This window comes from Canis lupus, chromosome 1, assembly GCF_048164855.1.
Source record: "Canis lupus baileyi chromosome 1, mCanLup2.hap1, whole genome shotgun sequence".
NCBI lineage: Eukaryota > Metazoa > Chordata > Mammalia > Carnivora > Canidae > Canis > Canis lupus.
In genome coordinates this window covers 63,447,013-63,468,951 of record NC_132838.1, presented here as the reverse complement: position 1 = coordinate 63,468,951, position 21,939 = coordinate 63,447,013, and the positions used below count along the sequence as shown (strand labels likewise).

Genomic DNA, 21,939 nt, shown 5'->3' with positions numbered 1-21,939 from the left:
TTGCTACCTATTTGGTTTACAATTTTCAGGTATATAACAATGATTTTTCAAACACCTTGTCTCCTAATCATTATTCATTTATTCATGCAAAAACATTTACTGAATGCCTTCTCAGTGCCAAGAACTCTGTTAGAGACTGATGATACAAATAAGTATAAAACGGTCTTTGCTCTCAGATTTTTCCTTTACTGTCCTTACTATTTTTTGTAAGATTACATATACACTTGCAATTCTGCTTGTCTATATAACATTTCCAAATTGGGTAATTAGATAAAAAAGGTGTGTGTTTCTTATTTTCTAGGAAAGTGAAAAACAGAATGATAACATTCACAGACACTGTTTACTAAGGTTAGAACAATAGGAACTGATATTTTGGGGGGCTGAACTGAGATCCTTCTGTTCTATGATATTTTTAATGAGGAAACCATTCCCCATTCTATGTGTAAGTTGTGAGTTAGAGGACCTACCCATAGTACCTCACTTCTTTTTTTAGGACTGAAATTTTAGCTGGAAAATGTGGTTGAAGAGTCAAGAATTCAGTTTTCATAGTGTCTGTGTGTATGTATAACAAAAGCTTATATTATCAATAAACTCCTTATTCTTAAATAAACTCCAACTTTCTTTAAAAATTTTTTTGTTTTATTTTGCATAAAGAATCTAAAGCAATCCTTGCTAAAGAAATAAGTCACTTATGTTGGGAAAGCAATACTTTTCTGAACTATATAGCATTTACTTCAGTGAAAGCATCAGATAGCTACTGAAGTCCTAAACGTACTAGGAAGGGTGTTCTTCTCCTAAGAGAATTGGTCCAGTTTGGTGGTCAGAATGCTTGCTTTTAAAATATTGCCAAAGGAATGCTTATTTCATGGTAAGGGAGGACTACCAACGTAAGCCTCAATAATAAAAAGAAATAAATAATAAAAAAGTTTGCTATTATAACATAATATAGGTAACATTTTCAAATACTCTCATCGGTGTTCATAGTCATTGATTTTAGAAAGTTGTTATAGAAGGTGGAAAAGGACCTGGAATGATCACATGGGATTATCTCTTTGCTTTAGGCAAATTTTTCTAGGATTCCTCTAAAACAGGTGTCTCTCTATCTGGCATCTCCAAGAATGCAACCTCATATCTTCCCATGATGATATTGCATTTCATTGTTTTACTAGCTGTGTGGCAGGAAGCTTTTTCTTAACCTAATGGAATCCACCTTTTCATTAACATGCTGATGTGTGTCTCTCTCTCTACACACACACACACACTTATATATATAGACACATTTATATATATACATATATATCACATAGATTATGTAGACACATTTATTTTGGAATAGACAGCCAAATGATCTTTGTCTAATTTATAATGTTGATTTATATTTGTAAAAAATTTCCTTCTTTTAGTCATTTAAATAAATTGATACCTTGGTTTTCAACTCTAAATCCTAAATTGTTAATTTAGAATTAAATTAACAAATTAAACTGTGAATATTCTGACTGTATTTCAAGATTTTTTTCCTATGCTTAATTCTCTCCAAGTGATATAAGAAAAACTGATTCCATGTGTAGAAACTATAGATAGATATTGACTTATATTTAATAAAAACATCAAAGCTCTTTTTTTTTCAAATTAAGAAACGCTTAAAATGTTTTGATCAAAAAGATAGTATGTTTTCTTAAAGATTAAAAAAAATCAAGGGAATATTTCAGCAGACATTGAATAATCATTTTTTTTCCTGAATTAAACTCTATAATGCTAAGATATTAAGTTAAAAACTACTTAGATTCTAAAACAAAATATATTGCTTGATGAAATAAAAGTTTCCTGGGGGAATAAAAGAAGCTCAATTATGCTACCTATTGTAAATGATGCTGCCAGTTTATTTAGATTTTTAACCTCTAGCAATAACAGATTATTTTGATAAATTATTCATGTTTCTGCATTGTGCACCTTTTGCAATTTGCATATCTCGCAGCAAATAGGCCCTCCTTTCAGGCTTCAGTCCCCTTGGTCAGACAGGATGGCCGAAGGCTGCTTCATGATTAATTTCATCTCAATGGGATAATTGTCATACTCAGATGAAGCAATGCCTCTGAAATATGCTTTCCTGGAGCTATGAAGTACAAGAGGGTTATTAGCTTAAGACCTTTTAAGCATATAGTAATTTTTAGCTTAAATGTTAACCTTTCTCTATTTCGGGAGTATCTACATCTAAAAATAGTAAATTAGATTTTATGAGAATAAAAAACAATGATTTAGGGCTTAATTTAGCAGTTCATTAAATTGCAGGATGATTTGACTTTAGAGTCTGGTATCTTATTCAAAAAGGATGCATATATTTTGATAGATCAAGGCTTCATATTGCTAGCTCACAGTTTAGCTGCTGAACCGGTAAATATTTCTTTCTTTTCTGGTTTGTGGGAAAGTTATTCACCTTTTCTCACCTAAGAACAATCTAAATATTTAACCCTACTAGGATTAGCAAGACATGGCCTTGAAGACATGTTTCTATTTCTCTCTCTCTTTTTTTTTTTTTTTTGGAAAATTAATGAAAGAAAATTGATTCGCAATTTGAGTTTTAAAGAAATGTGTGGTTCATGTCATGCTTTTCAGTGGAATTCCTAAATTTCCAAATCCACGCAAATTGTTGTAAATTTGTTTGATATAGTGAAATTCTAAAAAATTCCAAATTGCAGCCAGGGTCACACTATACTGTAGTGAAAATAAAGTTCTGAAATTTAAAATTAAAACACTTTCTGCATATTGTATAATACATAAACAAAGAGAAGAAGAGTTTGAATTAGTTTTTATCACCTTAAAAGTGAAACAGAGCCCAAAACTTAATAAAATGGTCAATTAAAAAAATAAAAATAAAATGTTCAATTAGATTTTTTATACTTTTATAATTGCATTTTTTATACAATCAACTGCTTGCATGTTTAAGGGAGATAGTTTTCCCAGTATTTTGCTAGATGCTAGATGAATAAATAACTCGTCAGTGATCACATGGAATTTATAGACTATAGGAAGCTATAGTTTTGTTGGTAATTAATTTAAATATAGGCACACACTGAAATAGAAATCTGTACTGCTGAATCCAGCGGGCTGGTTATTGAGAAATGACGAGGATGAAGACTAAGTCTTCAGAAACCATTAACTACTTTACTACCTGCTGCCACTTGTTCTCCTACCTTTGTCAGATTATTCACCTTTCTTTCCCTCAGCTCTTTCTTTTGTGTTTTACTCTTTTGTAAAGGGTTTAAGTGTTATTTAGGGACTACTGATTGTTCCTTTTAAAAGAGAAAATGATCGCTCCCAAATTACTTTTTTAAGATTTAAAAAAATTATTTATTTTTGAGAGAGAGAGAGCAAACAAGCATACATGTGTAAGCTGGGAGGGAGGGTAAGGAAGAGAGAAGAGGGACAAGCAGATTCCCTACACATTGCAGGGCTCAATCTTACAACGGAGAGATCACAATTAGAGCTGAAATCAAGAGTGCGACATTTAACCTACTGAACTACCAGGTGCCCCTCAACTTACCTTCAAGAATAAAAACATATGTAATGATTTATTTTGAAGGGAACTGAAGGATTGCTTACAAAATATTTAAAATGTAAGTATGATCACAACAATACTATTATTATTCTTCATCTACTATCTGTTAGTCACAGACCAAAGCTGAACTCGGGGTGGGAGTCCATTTGCTGAAGCAGTGCCTCGCTGGCTCAATTGGTGAAGCATGCGCCTCTTGATCTCAGGATCATGAGTTCGAGATCTACACATTGGCTGTAGGGATTAAAAAATAAAATCTTAAAAAAATAAAGTTATGTGAAACATACATTTGAAAACTCAATGAGTTTGCATTTCATATTATATGAAGTCAGTATAAACAGAGTCCTATAAATGAAAAGTTTATGATATTGAACTAATGCCTAAATCGGTATGTGAAAATTGATTCCTTAACAAAACATTTACAGATTCATAATGTTTTTTTTCAATTTTATAAATCGGACTGTTCCATTTGGCTTAGCTGATTCTTGACAATTTATATAAACACATGTTTCAGGAACTGAAGGATACTGACTTCTCTGATAATTTTTTACTAAGACATTCCCAAGTAAATTATACTGACATATTAATCTAGGTCCATCCTGTCTCTGATTTAGTGGCCCAAAATATTACTAATCAATTTCAGAGTTATTATACTCTTTATTTGAATTTATTTGAATTCATCATCTGTTTTTATTTAAATCTTTGTATTTGGGACACCTGGGTGGCTCAGTGGTTGAGTGTCTGCCTTTGGCTCAGGGCGTGATCCTGGGTTCAGGGATCAAGTGCCACATTGGACTCCCTGCAAGGAACCTGCTTCCCCCTCTGCCTATGTCTCTGCCTCTCTCTCTCTCTTTCTCTCATGAATAAATAAATAAATAAAATCCTTTTAAAAAAATCATTGTATTCTATTTCAAAAATATAAAATTATCAAATAAAATCCTGGGAATGATTAAATCATTTGTATTCGCTACAATGAAATTTTCATTTGGGACACATGTAGAGGCAGTAGTGAGTAATAATGAGAAAATAAGACTGGCTATCACATGATAATTATTAAATGGGTATTAGGTACATGGAGATCATTAGACTTGCTTCTTTGGTTTTATAGATATTTGAAATTTTTCCTAATGAAAAAGTCCATTTCTTCTGTAGTTGGCAGTAATAAAAGAAAAATTATTTATAATAAAAATTTGTATGGATTTGATGTATTTTCACTCTTCTGCAATTTTTGGTGTGGCCATGATGCTGTTCATTTATGGTCTCAGAGTTAACTCCTTCCTTAAAGCCTTGTAGTTTTGAAAACCGTAATGCTGTACAGAAGTAGATATCAAATATCTTCACCTCTTAATGTGTCCTCAACAGATTTGAGATTGATATTGGGTGAATGCAAGTTGACAGACTTGGAAAGCATTTGGTTTTAAATTGTTAATTTCTACTGAAAAGCTTGAGATCAGAGACAGAGTAAATGGAATTATGGAGGAAAATAATATTTTATGATTACAGAGTTGAGAATTAGCTCCACTAATACCAATATTTATTAAGTGGCTACTAGATGCTAGTCACGTAGGTATAGAGCTAGAGCAATACCGAGAAATATGTTAGTTAAAAATTCCATATCTGTATATAAATCTTGACTAGCCATTGAGGTCATGTGTTCTATGTGACAAAGATAGCACTAGCATGAAGCTGGCATAGATATTTTCCTCCAGGGGAAAAAAAAATAAAGAGATCATAGGTAAAATAAAATCAACTTAATTTTGGCAAAAGATTTTTCTTTGAATAATAAATAGTGTAATAATAAAAATCATATATGAATCAAATAATATTTCTTTCATAAAAAACAGAATGACTAATTGGCATTTTCATAATCTTTGTTATGATATAAATGAACAATTACCTCACCAACTGGAAACTGGAGGTAAGGCGTGAATTAGAAATGAAACCTTTTTTGGTCTAAAAAAACATGGAAACTTTGATTTTTTGCAAGTTATTCTGATGCAATCTTATTTTTAACTCTAAAAGTTAATATTAAATAAGCTATAATCAACATTTGATGATAATTAAACAAAAGATTGAGTATATATCTATATAAGCTACTATATTTTCACATAGCTTAGTATATTCACATAATAGGTCCCAAATCTATATGTGATGAATGAATGAATAAAGGTCAACATCTATAAAGAATGACCATATCTTCCTTCCCATATTATTAAATGGTAATTTAATTATTGAAAGCTTACTGAAGATAATCACGAACCATTATAAAGTGAAATGGGAAAGAAGCTTGCTTTTTGAAATCTTTATTTCCCCTTTGTTTTTCATGTTAGTTAATTAAATAATATTTTTTAAATAGCATATCTGCTTTTGTATCCTATTTCATTAACAAGAAAATTCTGAAAAAAATAAAAAACCAAAAACAAGACAAGAGGGAAGAAAGATTCAAAATGAAGTTTTCTTATTCTCTCATAACCCATACTCTGCCTGGGACCACACTAACGGAGATGGGCATCGCAGCCCTACATACGGGGAATGGCATCTTGAGTAAAAGATGAGATGGATATTAGCGGTTCTGGGTTTTATCCTCATATCAGTTCCTCAGTGTGCACCTATGCACCACTTATTTATGTCTAAATGTTCCATCCATTTCTAAAGTGATAATACAGAAATAATTTATAAAGAATTCTGAGATTTTCAAATTCAGGTGCCAAACAAATGCAAAGTGCCCCGCGGCCAGTTAACAATAAGGCAAACGGTTTTGAGAAATTTTATTTTTATCTCAATAAACCCAGTATCTTAGTGATCCCCCCTAATAATTGTGCTCTTTTCTTAACAAAAATTCTGAGTGCCAAGGGCAATGGTTTTTATATTTGTTTTCGATTTTCTAATCTCCCCTTTTGGGGGGGTTAAATATCTTTCTGAAATAGTACTTCATGGTAATTTATCTTTTTTTTCTTTATAAGAGCCAGGGAAAGCTCCTGAAACCAAACAAGGGACTATAAAAGTTGTGGCACAAGGTAAGCAATAAAATACTTTAAACATCCTCTTTCTTTCTTTCTTCTTTCTTTCTTTCTTCTTTCTTTCTTTCTTTCTTTCTTTCTTTCTTTCTTTCTTTCTTTCTTTCTTTCTTTCTTTCTTTTCTTCTTTCTTCTTTCTTTCTCTCACTACATAGCACTTTATTGACGAAAGCAAAAGCTGTTTATTGCAGAATAGCACCATCTGCTGGATTATTACAGGAAATATTGTTGCATTACCATACACATTTCGACTGTTTTTTAGTAGCTGGAGGAATCATGAAGGACTCAAGATTTAGTGTGTTGACTCCAAGTTTCAGTCATTAGCTTTTATTTATATTTCTAAAAATAAGCCATAGATACATTGATAGATAATAGATAAGATACATTGATAGATAATAGATAGGAATATTGATGGAGATATACAAATAATATCCAATTTTTCTAATGTTTTCGGTTGCACTTTGTAATTTGTGTCATATTAGAAAAATCAGCCAGAATGTTATTAAATTGATTTTATTACATCTATGTTAAGACTGCAGAAATTGGGTTCCAGATATGACTACAAAGTAATGGCCCTAATTTTTATAAGCCACCTGAGAAAATCAGTTTCATCACTTACTAATAACTTTGGGTCATCAAAAGTGATTATCTTTAAGAGAAATTTAAAAAAATATTATTTATTTTATTTATTTTAGGGAAAGAAAGAGAGAATGGGGGAAGGGGCAGAGGGAGAAGGAGAGAGAGCATCTCAAGCAGACTCCCCACTGAGCACTGAGCACAGAGCCCTACGTGTGGCCCTGAGATCATGACCTGAGCTGAAACCAAGAGTTAGATAATTAACTGACAGTTAATAATTAACTGCCTGAGCCACTCAGGCACCCCAAAATATTGAGTCTTTAAGTGATCAGTTTGGGAAAAGTACTCCTTTTAAATAATTTTCCTGTAAAGTTATTTTTTAAACCATTATTTGAAATCACATCTTGTGAGAAAGCTATTCTGACTCCTGTGTGTCTCCAAGTAAACAGAATGGAATATGATTTGTCTGACCTTTATTCTTAAACCATGAAAAGTAATTTGATGAAAGCATAAAGGAAGGACAGAAGTGTCCTGACTTTTGTCGTCTATGAAAACTTTATGGATCACATTTATGGAAGAAGAGGTAAAATATTTAATAGAGGTAAGTTTTTCGGCTTTTTAAGTTTTGAATCCCAGTTAGTTAACATATAGTGGTAGTGTTGTATTAGTTTCAGGTTTACAATATAGCGACTCGACACTCCCATACAACACCCAGTGCACTACTAATCCCCATCACCAATTTAACTCATCCTGAATAGGGAGAATCTTCACTTCCTTTCCTTTGCTATATTACGCAACGTGTAGCAATAAAGGACATGCATTTAGAAGGTGTTATATTTGTTTCTGGCCAGAAAGCCTTTCTAGCAGACTCCTCAGCACATAACACATGACATGGTTGCATTTAACTTGGACTCAACTAGGTGTGGAATAATCATATTAAATATTGGTAAAATAGGTTGGCTGCATTCCATTTGACCCAATGATGTTATTTATAAGCAACGCATATGCTAGGATGATGAAGAGGTATGATACCAATTTTTAATTTTCATTTAATCATCAGGTTGTTCAAGAAAACAGATTCTTCTTTGGGAGAGTTCTAATAGGGAGTGTAACAAATATTACGGGACACAGCAATGCAGAACAGATATTATTATCACTTGGGGGTTTTCACTCGTGAAAATGCAACTCAAGAGTCTTTTCCTCAAGCAAATGGCTATCAGTTCAAAGAAGCATTGTAGTTGATGTATATATGTTCTTATAAAAAAGAAAAAAACTTGCCGTAAGACACTTCTGTTTTGATTGAGGCTTTTGAGGCTTTGGTGGATGTGAAACTACAACTTGGAGCAGGAATTTAATGTTCCTTTAGTGTCATATCAGAGGAATTCAAGGGAAGGAAATTGCAGAGATATATGGAAACTTGCTTCAAATTTGAGCTTGGGGCTATGGGCTCTTCATGTTTCCATTCCAACTAGGCTGGACAAGGCAGCCTCAGAAATAATTCTTCGGAATCAAAGATTTATTGTTGAGCCATTAATAACCTGGAGATTCAGTTTTGTTAGAACCATTATTTTAAGGAAATTATATAAACGTGTTGATTAAACATACACAAGGCCAGAGTTTGGGGCTGTTCACTAAAATGGCAATGACACATCAAAGCAGGGACATCAAGTAAGGATAAATGTCACTTGTGCTGCCTATATCCTCCCTAGATCCTTCTTAGGTTTATAATACCACAGCTGCATTATTAAATCAAGTATAGAAATAATTAATATTTGCATGCTTTTCATTAGGAGATGGAGCTTGAACACAATTGGCAGTATTGCTGCAGCAGACTGATATTTTGGTGTATAAAATGACAAAATTGATAATGATGCTTGCAGTATGGTAAAAGACTAGAATATATCTGTTCATTTATTTATTTTTTACTTTTATGACAAAGAATATATCTAAAATCTAGTTTTATATAAGCTGTGTGTAAATGTGTGCATTTTTAGCTCTTTTATTAAAATTTAGCACATTTTTTGGGAGGTACATTTAAAATTTTTTTAACAGAGTTTGAGATAGAGAAGAGTATGAATAAATGACTCTGTACTACATATTATAATTTGGAGACATAAGAAATTTAAAATATAACATAAATAGAATATCATGTCGTGCTGAATTGAATTGTAGAGATAATGAATGTCATACTAGTTAAGACAAAGTGATTTTTAATGAGTTGGGGATTGAAGGATTCCTCATAGATGAAGGATGACTTCACTTGGGCTTGGAGCATGATTAAAGAATAAACTGAAAGAGGAGAAAAAGCACCACTAGCACTACTAGTACTACTCGATGGCTTAAATAAATAAAGAGCTAGTGATGATCATGAAAGGCTATAGTCATTATCAAGATAGGAGACAATCAACTATGATGGTGTCAAAGACTTGAGAAAACAATACAACTAAGATGGACATTTTGAAGAAATAGTATTTGGAAGACTATACAGAATGAAATAAAAGAAATTAAAATGGTACTGAGGGGCACCTGGGTGGCTCAGTCGGTTAAGCAGCTGCCTTCGGCTCAGGTCATGATCTCAGGGTTCTGAGATCCAGCCTCAAATCAGGCTCCCTGCTCTGAGGGGAGCCTGCTTTTCCCTCTCCCTCTGCTGCTCCCCCTGCTTGTGCGCTCTCTTTCTCTCTCTCTCTGTCAAATAAATACATAAAATCTTTTTCAAAAAATGGTACTGAGCTTTTGAGCGTGGGTGAATACGATTATTATAATTGTCAAAAATAAGTCCCAGGGAAAGGAACTAGCTTAAGAGGGGTGATGAGGATTCATTTTGGGGCAGTTTTATGTTGAGCAGATGGGGGGTCATCTAGGCAGTGAATTTTCTGAAACCAGTAAGAACTTAGGTGGGTCTAGGTGAAGCTCCAGTGAGAAGATGCACATGAAAGTGCTATGGTAAGTATAGCACAGACCAAACACCCAAAGTAGCACTAGCTGTTGGGTCAGATTCCCCCTCCTCCCCCAAATTCTAATTCACACAGATAGGATTACTTTAAGGGAATATGTACAATTTCTGATTCAATTCATGTGGCTTAAGACTTCTTGGAATGGATTTGACTCCTGAATGAATTTTACCCAGAACCAAGAGTCATCTTGCTTGGAGCAATCCCAAACTGACTCCATACCTCCCCCAAATGTGTTTGGTAAGGTAAGTTACAACTTGGATCCAGATTTAGATTCATGATTCAGGATTAGATGAAATCTGCCACAGAGAAAGTCAGAGTTCAAAGGTGATTAAAGTGTGCCATGCTTTTTCTCTGTGTAAGGATGGCATACATTTGCTAAAAGTTGTTACCCCTTGCTGAAATGGGACTTTTTAAATACTACTGTCATAAATGCATGAAGTCAACTGGTGTATAATTTCTTAATAGCTAGGCACAGATAATTTATGAAATATCACCACCATTTTTGGCATAGATCTAATCATATTCTTCTAGAACTGTTTGTACTTTTCTCAGATGCAACAATTTCAGAACTAAAATGAACTTACACTAAACTACAGTCTGTACTTATTAATTTGACTTCTTGTCTATGTAACAATATGTTTTTAATTCTTTTTTTTTTTGGTTTTATGCTGATATCTTAATTTTTAAAAACCTTCACATAAAATAATATTTTGAAGTTATTCTCTTATTGCAGAGTTGGATGGATTAATTTGTGCATAGATAACCACTCAATTTATAAATACATGGAATACAGTCTCATATTCCCAGGAGTATTCTGAAAAACAATTAAAATTCATTTAATCTCTCTTAACACTATTTTATTTATTTTATTTCAGCAGCGGCTAAAAAAGATGAAAAGAAGGAAGGTATGTTTAATGCAAAACTTCCACTATGCCTTTTGTGTAAACAAGTTACCAAAATCAAGATTTGAGTTTTGTCTGTCATCTCGCCTGTGTTTCCATTGGATAACTGGATCTATATTATGCAGACATTTCTTGAATGTATTTTCCTTCATTACCTCATATAAAAGGGAAAATTACTTTCTAAAAAAACAATTTTAAATCTTGTCTTTCTCAAGATATAGAGGATAAAACATGACTTCTCAAAATCCCAGATCTTCCATTCCATTAGAAGCTTTATCAAATTTCCAAAATGTGGAAAATATCGACTATTTTACTCTATTAACTGCTTATATCTCTGACACTAACCAGCAACTGATGCTACTTCATTCCATTAACTTGCAAATAACAAATAAGTCATAGTCCATCCCCTACACACCACCTCCTTTTGTCAGAATGTCATGAGATGGAGTAAAATATTCCTTGCTGTCAAGGAAAACAGGCATCCCGTGGAACTTAACAGATAAGATAGACTTTATTGAGGACTATTGCAATAGGGCTCGAGTTCATTGCAATAGAAATTCAAGTCCAACACCAATGAAACATAAAGCCTGAGAATTTTAAAGAATTTTAAAGCTCTGAGATGAACTTGAAAGGAACTGGAGGATGTTGGGCAATTGGAGTGGGGCTGCGGTCATTGTGATTAGGCCACCTGTGTTTATTAATTGTTGATTATTGAAGTTAGGCTCCTTCCTTCCCATAGAGACTGGGATAGAGGAAAACTATATCCTTTGATGATTACATTTCAAAAGGATGTCTCCTAGGTCCCGAGAAAGATATTTCTGGTTGTAGCAGATTTATATTTCAAAGGAACAGAGAAAGAATTTACAATTGCAGGTTTTCTAAAGTAAATGTACTAATACAAGGGAGGTTGAGGACCTATAATCAGGAAGACACCTGTCTGAAATTTAGTCAAGCTAAGGGGAATATTAAGACCATCTTAGTCACTGTGATTCTATTTAGAGAGATGTTTCTTATGTACCCTGACATACTTAGACAATGTCTAGATATAACCACTGTGTATGAATCTAGGCTTATTTTCTTAGTAAAAATAGTATGAAGATATAAGCAATCATTTCTAACATTGAAAATGACAATAATATTCTAATTAGTATTCATATAATCTGAGAAAAATAGAAAGCAAGTGTTATATTTTATATTTAGTATCATCAGAATTTTAAATAATCATAACAGCTTGGAAGTCACATTCTGCTTCTATTAAACAGGAATCTAAGAGTCCATAGATGGGAGATAGAAAAAATATTTTAGTTGGTCATTATTTGTTCATACAGAGCAATACCATGGTATGAAAATAAAGCCGACTAAGACATGTTAGTGAGTTTATTTTCAAGAGATTGAAATCAGTATTAATTCCCCATGTACACATAAGAAATCTTTAGGTGTATTCTGGAAATTACATTGTTTACATGATGAACACTGTGGTGAGTGTACAGAGATGTTAAAAAGAAAGAATGAGAGTAAGTTCTTGGTTTTTGATAGGCAGTTTTTGATAGACAGTCCTCAAAAATGTGAATCTTTTCCACCATTCTTTCTTAGGAATAAAGAACAATTCACCATTTGATTTAAGAAAAAGAGTAACATGAAGTTATTTTTCAATTCATTAGTATTCAAACCAAAGTATTAGAAGACTTTTGGGCATATGAACAATAGTCAAATTACAAATTGCATAGCTTTAGGCTTTATATCTTTTCCCCCCCTCATTGTTGTGCTTCAAAGGTTTTTTTGTTCTATTTTTCCTGGTTAGATGCTTCCTTTTTTTTTTTTTTTTTTTTAATAGAAATTGTTTGTAATCAATCTGCAACATTTGGAAGAGCTTGGAGAGCTGGGGCAGAGCTTTATCTTGGAGAGTCAAGTGGTCCAGTGTCCACTACCAGCTGTAAAATATATTACACATAGACCCCATTTTATTATTGTTTTTATTTTATTATTATTAAATTATTATTTCCAAAGAGTTTCATAGATTATCTTTTATCTCTTACTTGGAAAAGTTTTATAATTGCAAAGATTATGCAGTTGAGAAAAAAAAAATAACAGCTATCTGGAATAATTTTCATTGTTTCCAGAATATAAAGGAAAACAGATCCAATGTCCAGCTATCCTGGGCCATCTTTTGATTATGTTTCATGAGTTTCTATTTCCCTTTTTCCTGTTAAGCAGGGGTGAGAGGTATATAGATCTAAGCTTGCTAGCTCTTGTTTCTTGTTTTCTATAATCTCCATAAGATTATAGAAATCTTTTCCATAGAGGCAGGAAGCACATGTGTATTCAAACGAGGCATGTTTAATACAAATTACCAGATACAATTTGGATTTTCAACATTCTATTTTATACAAAGTTTTTTTTAATTATTATTTGCATTTAAACTCGTGAAGTGTATATGTTGAAAGATACTAATGGATGGGATCCCTGGGTGGCTCAGCGGTTTACCGCCTGCCTTTGGCCCAGGGCGTGATCCTGGAGTCCTGGGGTGGAGTCCCACATCGGGCTCCCGGCATGGAGCCTGCTTCTCCCTCTGCCAGTGTCTCTGCCTCTCTCTGTGTGTCTTTCATGAATAAATAAATAAAACCTTTTTTAACAAAATAAAAGCAACAACAACAACAACAACAACAACAAAGATACTAATGGTTGACAAATTTCCTGGAGAAGAAGAAAATCAGGAGGGCCTTAGGGCTTAATTAGAATGCCCTGGGAAGTTCTTTTGTTAGTGAATTTTAAAATACATAAACAAAAGTGCATGCCAGTGTTATTATCAAAGATGGTTTGTGCACCAGGGGACAAAGGGCTTTTCTTGCATAGTGAACCCTAAAGATTTGCTTTTCATGTTAAGATTTATGCTCCCATGTCTTAGCATATCTCTCTCAGAAACCTTAACAAGAGAGATCCTGGGCTTCACTGAGCTTTGCCCATCAATTTTACTGTTCTTTGGAATTTTGGCATCAGAGCAATCATATCTTGACTTAAGTGGAGCTAAGTAAATATTCCACTGACGTCCTTCTTCCTCTAAGCCTTTTTCTACTGAAATTTCCCCTGTATGCCACTCTTTCTCCTCCGATAGACATCTATTAACACACATTCTTACTTTTCATTAGTTCTCAATGTCAAAATCCCATCAAATTATATTTTTTTTCTGTATAAAATGTGCTTATTCTCCATTTCTTCTTATATAATTGCCCCACTCTCTTAGTAGATGCAGAGACACAAATTCTGGTGTAAGCTTCAACCTCTGTTTTTCCCTTGCCCCTGGCATTTAGTCTTCTAGAATTTTTAATTTGGCTGAACTCTCTTTTGTTTAATCTTTCCTAAAATAATTAGAAAGGCTAATCTTCATTCACAGCACCTGGTCCTCTAGATTTCACCTCACGTTGCTGTTTGTGACCTCATACTGGTTTTACTAACTTCTCATGTGAACCAGGGCAACGATTTCTGAAATCAGACGTTCTCAAAATGTGGTCAAGGACTCCTGGGGGTCTTTGAGACCCTTTCAGTGGTTTTTTGAGGTCAACACTATTTTTATGAAAATATGAAGTCATAGTTCGCCTGGTTCATTGTCCTCCCATGAGTCTACACTGGAGTTTCCAGAGGCTACATAATTTGCGTTATTGCAACAGATTGAATACTTAAGCAGATATGCAAATCCAATTGTCTTCTCATTAAGCCAGACATTAATGAGATTCACAAAGTCACTCATCTTACCAATTTTTCTGCATTGGAAATATATTTGTCATAAAAATATATTATTGGTGCTAACATGTAACATGTTTATTCTTTTTTTACTAAATGCATAAGCAAATTTATATTTTAAATTTTTCTCAACTTTAATTTTTAAAATTATAAACATCAATGGATAGAAACTACATAAATACATAAATGAAAGCTGTTTGGGGTCTTTTAAAATTGTAAAGAACTTAAAGGATTCCTGAGATGAAACAATTTGAGAATCTCTAACCTAAATAATAATCCTGCCTATAATATTTTCTCTAAATAGTGTCCTTCAAAAAACTGAACTGGCTTCATAAAACTTTTCATGATGTTACCTGTTTAAAATATTCAGTGGCTTCACACCAACCACAGAATATGGTCTACAGACCTTAACCTGTAGACCTGGTCTGCACAGTCTGTTTCCTGACTTCCTGTCATGTATACATCTAGGCAAAGACAAAGCCAAAGCCTGAATAATTCCACCAGGAAAGATACAATGAGATCTTTCGAGATAGAGACAATTCATTACCTTCATGGTCAGCAAAAGCAAGAATAGCTGAAGGTGCCAACACTTCATGGTTCTCTTGTCCTACATACCAAAAAGTGATGACACCCAAAGAAAAGAGGCCAGATAATGCTATAATACAATTTAGGGACACTTCAGTGTGGAGGAGCCAGTTCTAGACCACAGCCAAATGGTTTAATGGTCTGCAACTCAATTCCAAAGTGTTCTAGGCTGGAGAACTCAGGAGGTTATAAGAAGCTGTCTGACGATAGCCACCCATCCTCTTGTGTTCCAGAAGGATCATAAGGCATTCTGCTGATACTCACCTTAGCTGTGGTTTAAAACTTGGCTTGCGGGTGCCTGGGTGGCTCAGTGGTTGAGTTTCTGCCTTTGGCTCAGGCTGTGATCCTGGAGACCCGGGATCAAGCCCCACGTCGGGCTCCCTGCATGGAGCCTGCTTCTCCCTCTGCCTGTGTCTCTGCCTCTCTGTCTGTGTCTCTCATGAATAAATAAAGAAAATCTTTTAAAAAAATAATAAAACTTGGCCTGCAGGTTCTATATGGATATGTGCAGAGCCACCATGGCATCATCACGGAGGCTTTACCTTATACTTTTCTTCACTTTCTTCCTTTAGGTATCACATACTTCAATCCATATCAAGCCATTCTTGATTTTATACATAAAACTTTCTGTCTTGCCTTTGTTGCTGCCAATATCAAAACAGAGGTTATCCTTTCTATTTCCTTCTACAAATATTCAATGATTTTAGGGCTCAGGAAAAATTATTCTTCCTCTAAGACATCTGACCCTATCAATTAAATTTTTTTTTCTTTTTCATTTATAATCTCCCATCAGAATTTATCTATACCTCCCTACCATCACTTATTTCTTACCAACTTGTACTTATATTAAAGGTATTCATTTTCCTTCTACTCTAATAGAGTTTAAAATTTTTTATTAAAGGGACCATGTCTAATTCAATTTTATCTCCTATTGGGACTGACACATTTTCTCAGTTTGCACATTGCTTAACAAATATTTATTCTGTGAATGAATCAGTAAGATCTAAGACTCTTAAGATCAATGTAATATCTATAAGAAATATGAATAGATACTCAATTTTCCACACCCCAGGCAGGAAAGAATTATTATTATTATTATCATCATCATAATATTATTATTATCATCACATCATCATCATCATCATTATCATATTGGAAGTTATATTCCAGTAAACTTTTTAGGTCTGAAAAATCATAGCCAGATGTCTGACAATTTCATCATAGGTATTTTGATCACTAGCTGCTGCTTAGATTGCACTAGCAAATCTAGGTAGATCCCATATATTTAAACTTAGCTTCCTGTATGAATCCCTAGAGGCTGGAAAGCCTTTGAGTTTTCCAACACAATTTATTTCTGAAGGATACAGTTCCATTGAGAATGTGCCAGATTGGATTTATCATTTACTATAACTAAAACAAGAGCAAGTAGAGTTGAATGCATGTGAGAATTAGGCCTTCAAAATTGAGATCTGAAGGGAAATTATGCTGAAAGACAGAGCAAAATATCTGTAATTGTAACTGAATAAAGATGTCAATGGGCAAATTATACAAAGGAAATGGAGTGCTTTATCACCTGCATTCTCAGACTACCGGAGAGTTAATTTTTCCCTTTGATACAACTAGTATTTAGTTTTTCTCCAGCATCACTTAGGAACATACTAGACCATACCTGATACAGAAGTCCCTCTTTATCTGCAGTTTCAATTTGGCAGTTTCAGTGACCTGAGGTGAATTACCACCTAGAAGCAGATGGTCCTCCTTTCGACACATGGTTAGAAGGTCCACAGTAGCCTAACATTAGTCATAATGCCTACGTCATTCAGCTCACTTTATCTCATCACACAGGCATTTTATCATTTCATATCATCACAAGAAGGGTGAGTATAGTACCGTAAGATATTTTGAGAGAGACCATATTCACATGACTTTTTTTACAGTATATTGTTATAATTTTTCTATTTTATTATTACCTATTGTTACTAATCTCTTTTTATGCCTAATTTATAAATTAAACTTCATCATAGGTACGCATGTATAGAAAAAATATATAGTATATATAGGGTTTGGTCCTTTCTGCGGTTTTAGACATCCACTGGGAGGGGGGGGGGCTTGGAATATATCCCCCCTGGATGAGGGGAACTACTGTGGGTTGCTAAAGATGAGTGAATGATGAATTGAACAGATTGCAAACACATCACTTCTTTTAAATCACAGCTGCTATGAGCTTCGATGTTCTTAATAAAAGACTGTTGTTCAGATTATTGGGCATATGGTCTTCAGGGAAGTATATTCACTGAGCAAGCCTTTTATAATATTTTTAAGCCATTTCAGCAGAGTATAATGCTGAGAGGGTATAATGAAGTTTAATAGTCTGAGTATTAATGGCTGCTGCTAATAGCTTTTCAGGGTCAGTGTGTGATTTTTCAGTTCTAAGCATTATGTTTTTTGTTGCTCAGGTATTTTACTTGTGTAAATCTGCTGCTCTGTTGACTCATAACCCAAAGACATGATTTTATAATGACATTTTAACTTAATTTCAATATAGCTCCCTTTTTTAGAACACATGTATTGAATTTTTAAAACCTACTTGGTGTGATCATAGCTTGTTATTTTTTTACATTTCTTCTTCATGAAATGTTTTACTTTATCCCAATAAGCTCTTTACTTTACCTGATCCTGGACTTCCTTCATTATTTATTTTTCATTTTTTATTCTTTCATTTCAGTGCAATTGCTATCTAATACACTATTACTGATTCTTATCACGAGGAGAAGGAAAGCAGATTAAAACAACAGGCATCTCACGGATAGATAATTGTATTCAGCTTTCCACATCTACCCCATGCCAGCCTCTAGTCAGAGAATAGAGGCAAGAGGGTGGAAAAAGTCTTCTCCTTACCTGCCACATTTTATTCTCTGTCTGTCCCACCAGTCTCTTCCCAAACTTTATTTTCCTTTGTATCCCTGAATGAATATGTGCTTGCCATAATCTTCCAGTGATTTCCATATTGGCTGTGGTCTAGGTTCAAAAGAGGGCTTAGTGTGAGTCACATGACCTTTGGGGAAGGCAGAAATCCTACTCTGGCATACTAGAGCCAAATTAATTGAGAACTTAGAAAGATCACTGAACTTTCCACTTCATAATTTCAGCTGTCATGCTACAAGAATCCATGCCTGCATTGTTCATTGTTAGGCATGTGAATCAGATGATATTTATCATACTCTTACATGAAATAGTTTTATATCATATTTTTCTATATATTTGAGTTATTTGCTTATCTGATTAGGATAATTACTCATGAAGGAAATGAATAAGAGAGTGCTTGCAAAGCACATTTTAGAAAACAAATTTAGCCTACTCAGTTATAGTTCCAGATGAGAAACTGTCAAGAAAACTGTCTTTTGAAGGGGCAGGAAGGATATTATAGTTCAATATTCATTATATTATGACACACTGGACATAATAATGCTTAATAGGTATTTATTGAATACGTAAATGTTTTGTTCCAAGGATATATTATTTTTCAAAATAGCATTTGTTTTCCCTTCATACATGGAACATATCCCTATTACAGAAAAGTTAAAAGTTCACAAGAAGAGATTGCAAAAATATCACTTGAATGACTTTATTTTTCTATTATGTGCATATCTATGGATTATTTAACAGCTCCATTAGTGTTCAGAAGATACTGTTTAATATTCCCATTATTTAGAAATGTAGAACAATGTTGTAAAAAGCCTCTTCCTATATTTATTTTTTATGATTATATAGCATTTTTTTTTTGGATTTCTAGTAGTGGACTTACTATATCAAAAAAGCATGCTTATTTTTTTAAAGTATGCTTATTTTTATAACTTTCTAGTTATAAAGCAACTTTCAAGTTGCTTTCCTAAAATGTGTTTCTAGCTTATATTTCTATGAAAGTGAGTTTTCACTTATACCACACTATTACTGTCATTGGTTATCATTTTTTCATAAAACAACTCAGTTGACCACCTAACTGCTTTTTGTGAATTAACTCCCATTCATTGTCATCTCCAAACATTTTAGTTTCATCACTTCATTATGAAAGTAAAATCAAGGTGTCAAATGCGTCCCTATAAGACACACAAATCCATTAACTTACATATTATTAGTAAATGTCCACCATTCTCAATTCTAAAGCATACAACTATCAGCCAGAAAACAGTTTATCTACCTTTTGCAATGATCAATCATAGTTCATTATTACAATTCTAATTTCAATAATATTCAGAAAATTTCAAAGTTAAATTACAAAAGAGATAAAGAAAAAAAAGCAAAGATAAATAGAATATTTCTGAGCAGAAACTTGAGTTAAGCTGCCTCTATTCTAAAATAAACAGGGTCAGAAAACTCCCATTTTATTTTCCAGTGATAGGAACAGAAAGCTACATGGCCTAAATACTAAAAAATAATAAAATCTTCAGATCCAGGCTGAACACCCAAAGACTAAAAATAAAGCAGTTGTCTGCTGACCACTGATTACACAGTACTCTGTAGCAGCTACAAAATATAATGTGTTCATCAGTAACTGATGAGCCGACATCAGCCTGGTTTTTTCCCATTACAATAGAAATAACTGAATATTTGTATTATAAATATATTGATTGTTCAGAGAGTACAAAGCAGGTGATCCACATCGTGTGGCTTTAGATTGAGAAAATGAACAAACCACAGACTAAATTATGGGCTTCAGCCCATCTTTATGGAAGTAGACCATATATTGGCTCAGCTTGACTTTCTATTAAAAGGTTAAAGCTTTGATAGGCACCATATGATCTCTGTGAAAACTCTATGTGGATATTTTCTTTCATCTTTGTTCTTTTTTATAGTCTTCCTATTTCAGAAAATTTCTTGTGTACTCCCTCACTCTGTACTCATCTTCTCAAAAACAGTTATTTCTCTTTAAACCCCAGATTCTAGAAATACATCATGCATCAGTCCACTTTGTTGAAGATTATTTCAGAGTGTTTGGCATTTTATTGTAAACTAATCAGTTGTTGATTTATCGTATGTGCTTTATCAATTATTTATCTTTGTATTTTCAGATTCCAAGAAAACAAAAACACCTGTAGAAGGTATTGGAAGTATTTTCCTTTTCTGTCTTATATTTGATGAATTCCCAAATTGCATTTCCTCTTAAAGGATTATTGTAGAAGAAAAAACAATACATGAGAATATGGGATAGAGGAGAGAAAGTGAGAGAGAGAGAGAACATGTGGGAGAGAGGCAAATATTTTCTGACAATATTGCTATGAGGTATATTTGGCAAAATAAAAAATAAATACTGTGTATGTTTACCTTTCACAATAATTATTTTCAAAGAAATGTTTCTTGACAAAAAATTGAATAATGTTCAGAATCAAGCATTTATTTTACTAGAAAGCATAAATTCAATTAATCTTGGATACATCAGCATCAGTTAGGAACTGAATCGTCCCCTCTAAGTCTTGAATAGAATCATTACTCATCTGGCAACTCATATGTTTCTTTTGTATTTGCTTATATGTGATTATGTGTTCACCTGTGTTTAAGAAGACTGCAAGATATATATCATTGAAAATGGCTAAACCGTGTAATCCTAGTTTGATTCATTGTCAAACAATGCTTTGCACTCAAATTATGGAAACGCCTATAGTAGTAATCGGCAATACCTCAGAGCAACCTGAAATTCGAGAGAGAATGGTGGAAGGGGTTGGAAAAATTTTAGTCTAGTCAATATGTTGGGGGAGTAATTTTACCTTTAAACATTTTAAAAGCAATTGGTTTTTTAAATTGTTTTTATTTCTTTCAACAGAACATCCCAAGGGAAAAAGTAAGGAAATGCATGCAAAGTATATTTGTGTATATGTTTTCTTTTTTTCTCTTTACAACTATTATTGGCTTGCTGGTATATTTAGACTTGCAGTTTTGAATATCTCTTTTATATTTGATGCATGTGAGCTCTACTTGTTATTTTTTGTTAGAATGAAAAAAATATATATAACCTGAAGATCAGAGGGACTAAAAACCATGGCAGTCATTCTTAAATTCCTTCCCAAATTCATACAATCATCTAATAATATTATCCACAGCCTCATAACCAAAATTATAACTTCATTTCGGTTATTGGAATAAATTTAGTTCCTGTAAATTTAGTTCCTATAATCTGGTTAGTTCTCAGTCCTTAAAAAAGACCAAAGAGAAGTTGTTTTTCAGCCTGGTTTTATAACCTCTTTCCCTCTTATCTTTTTCCTTATATCCGTAAATATTTTGGCATGTCCATATGATATTTGACATTTCATTCTTAATGTGATTTCCCCCTTATAAGCACTGTGGCTTATATATGCATCGCTTGCAATCCATACCCTCCACTGTTGCTTTAACACCCTGTTAAAGCTGTTTGCTAACGGGAAAGCCAGATGCCTCTGCGTTGTATCTTTTGCAAGTACATGCTCTCTTCTGAAGGAATTAGGATATGTTGAACAAATGGAAACAAAAACCCCCCAATTTAACCCTATTCAATCAGCTGTTGAAAATCATCTCATTCCCAGAAATGCAGAGCTTTTAAAGATCCCAGTGATATTTAAAAAACGTCTGTTTTAAAACATACA

General features: G+C 33.4%; 1 protein-coding gene across 18 annotated transcripts in view; it reads left to right on the top strand.

The window, feature by feature from the left end:
* Nucleotides 1-21,939, top strand: part of TRDN (triadin) — a 362,263-nt gene that overhangs the window by 204,995 nt on the left and 135,329 nt on the right. For 17 of the 18 annotated variants that reach the window (XM_072832697.1, XM_072832729.1, XM_072832719.1 and 14 more), the window contains 4 exons: nucleotides 6,517-6,570; nucleotides 10,976-11,005; nucleotides 20,395-20,424; nucleotides 21,144-21,161. In XM_072832697.1, coding sequence (XP_072688798.1) covers nucleotides 6,517-6,570; nucleotides 10,976-11,005; nucleotides 20,395-20,424; nucleotides 21,144-21,161 — 132 coding nt within the window. The remainder of the gene's footprint in view (nucleotides 1-6,516; nucleotides 6,571-10,975; nucleotides 11,006-20,394; nucleotides 20,425-21,143; nucleotides 21,162-21,939) is intronic. The other variant, XM_072832631.1, reaches the window with a different exon arrangement.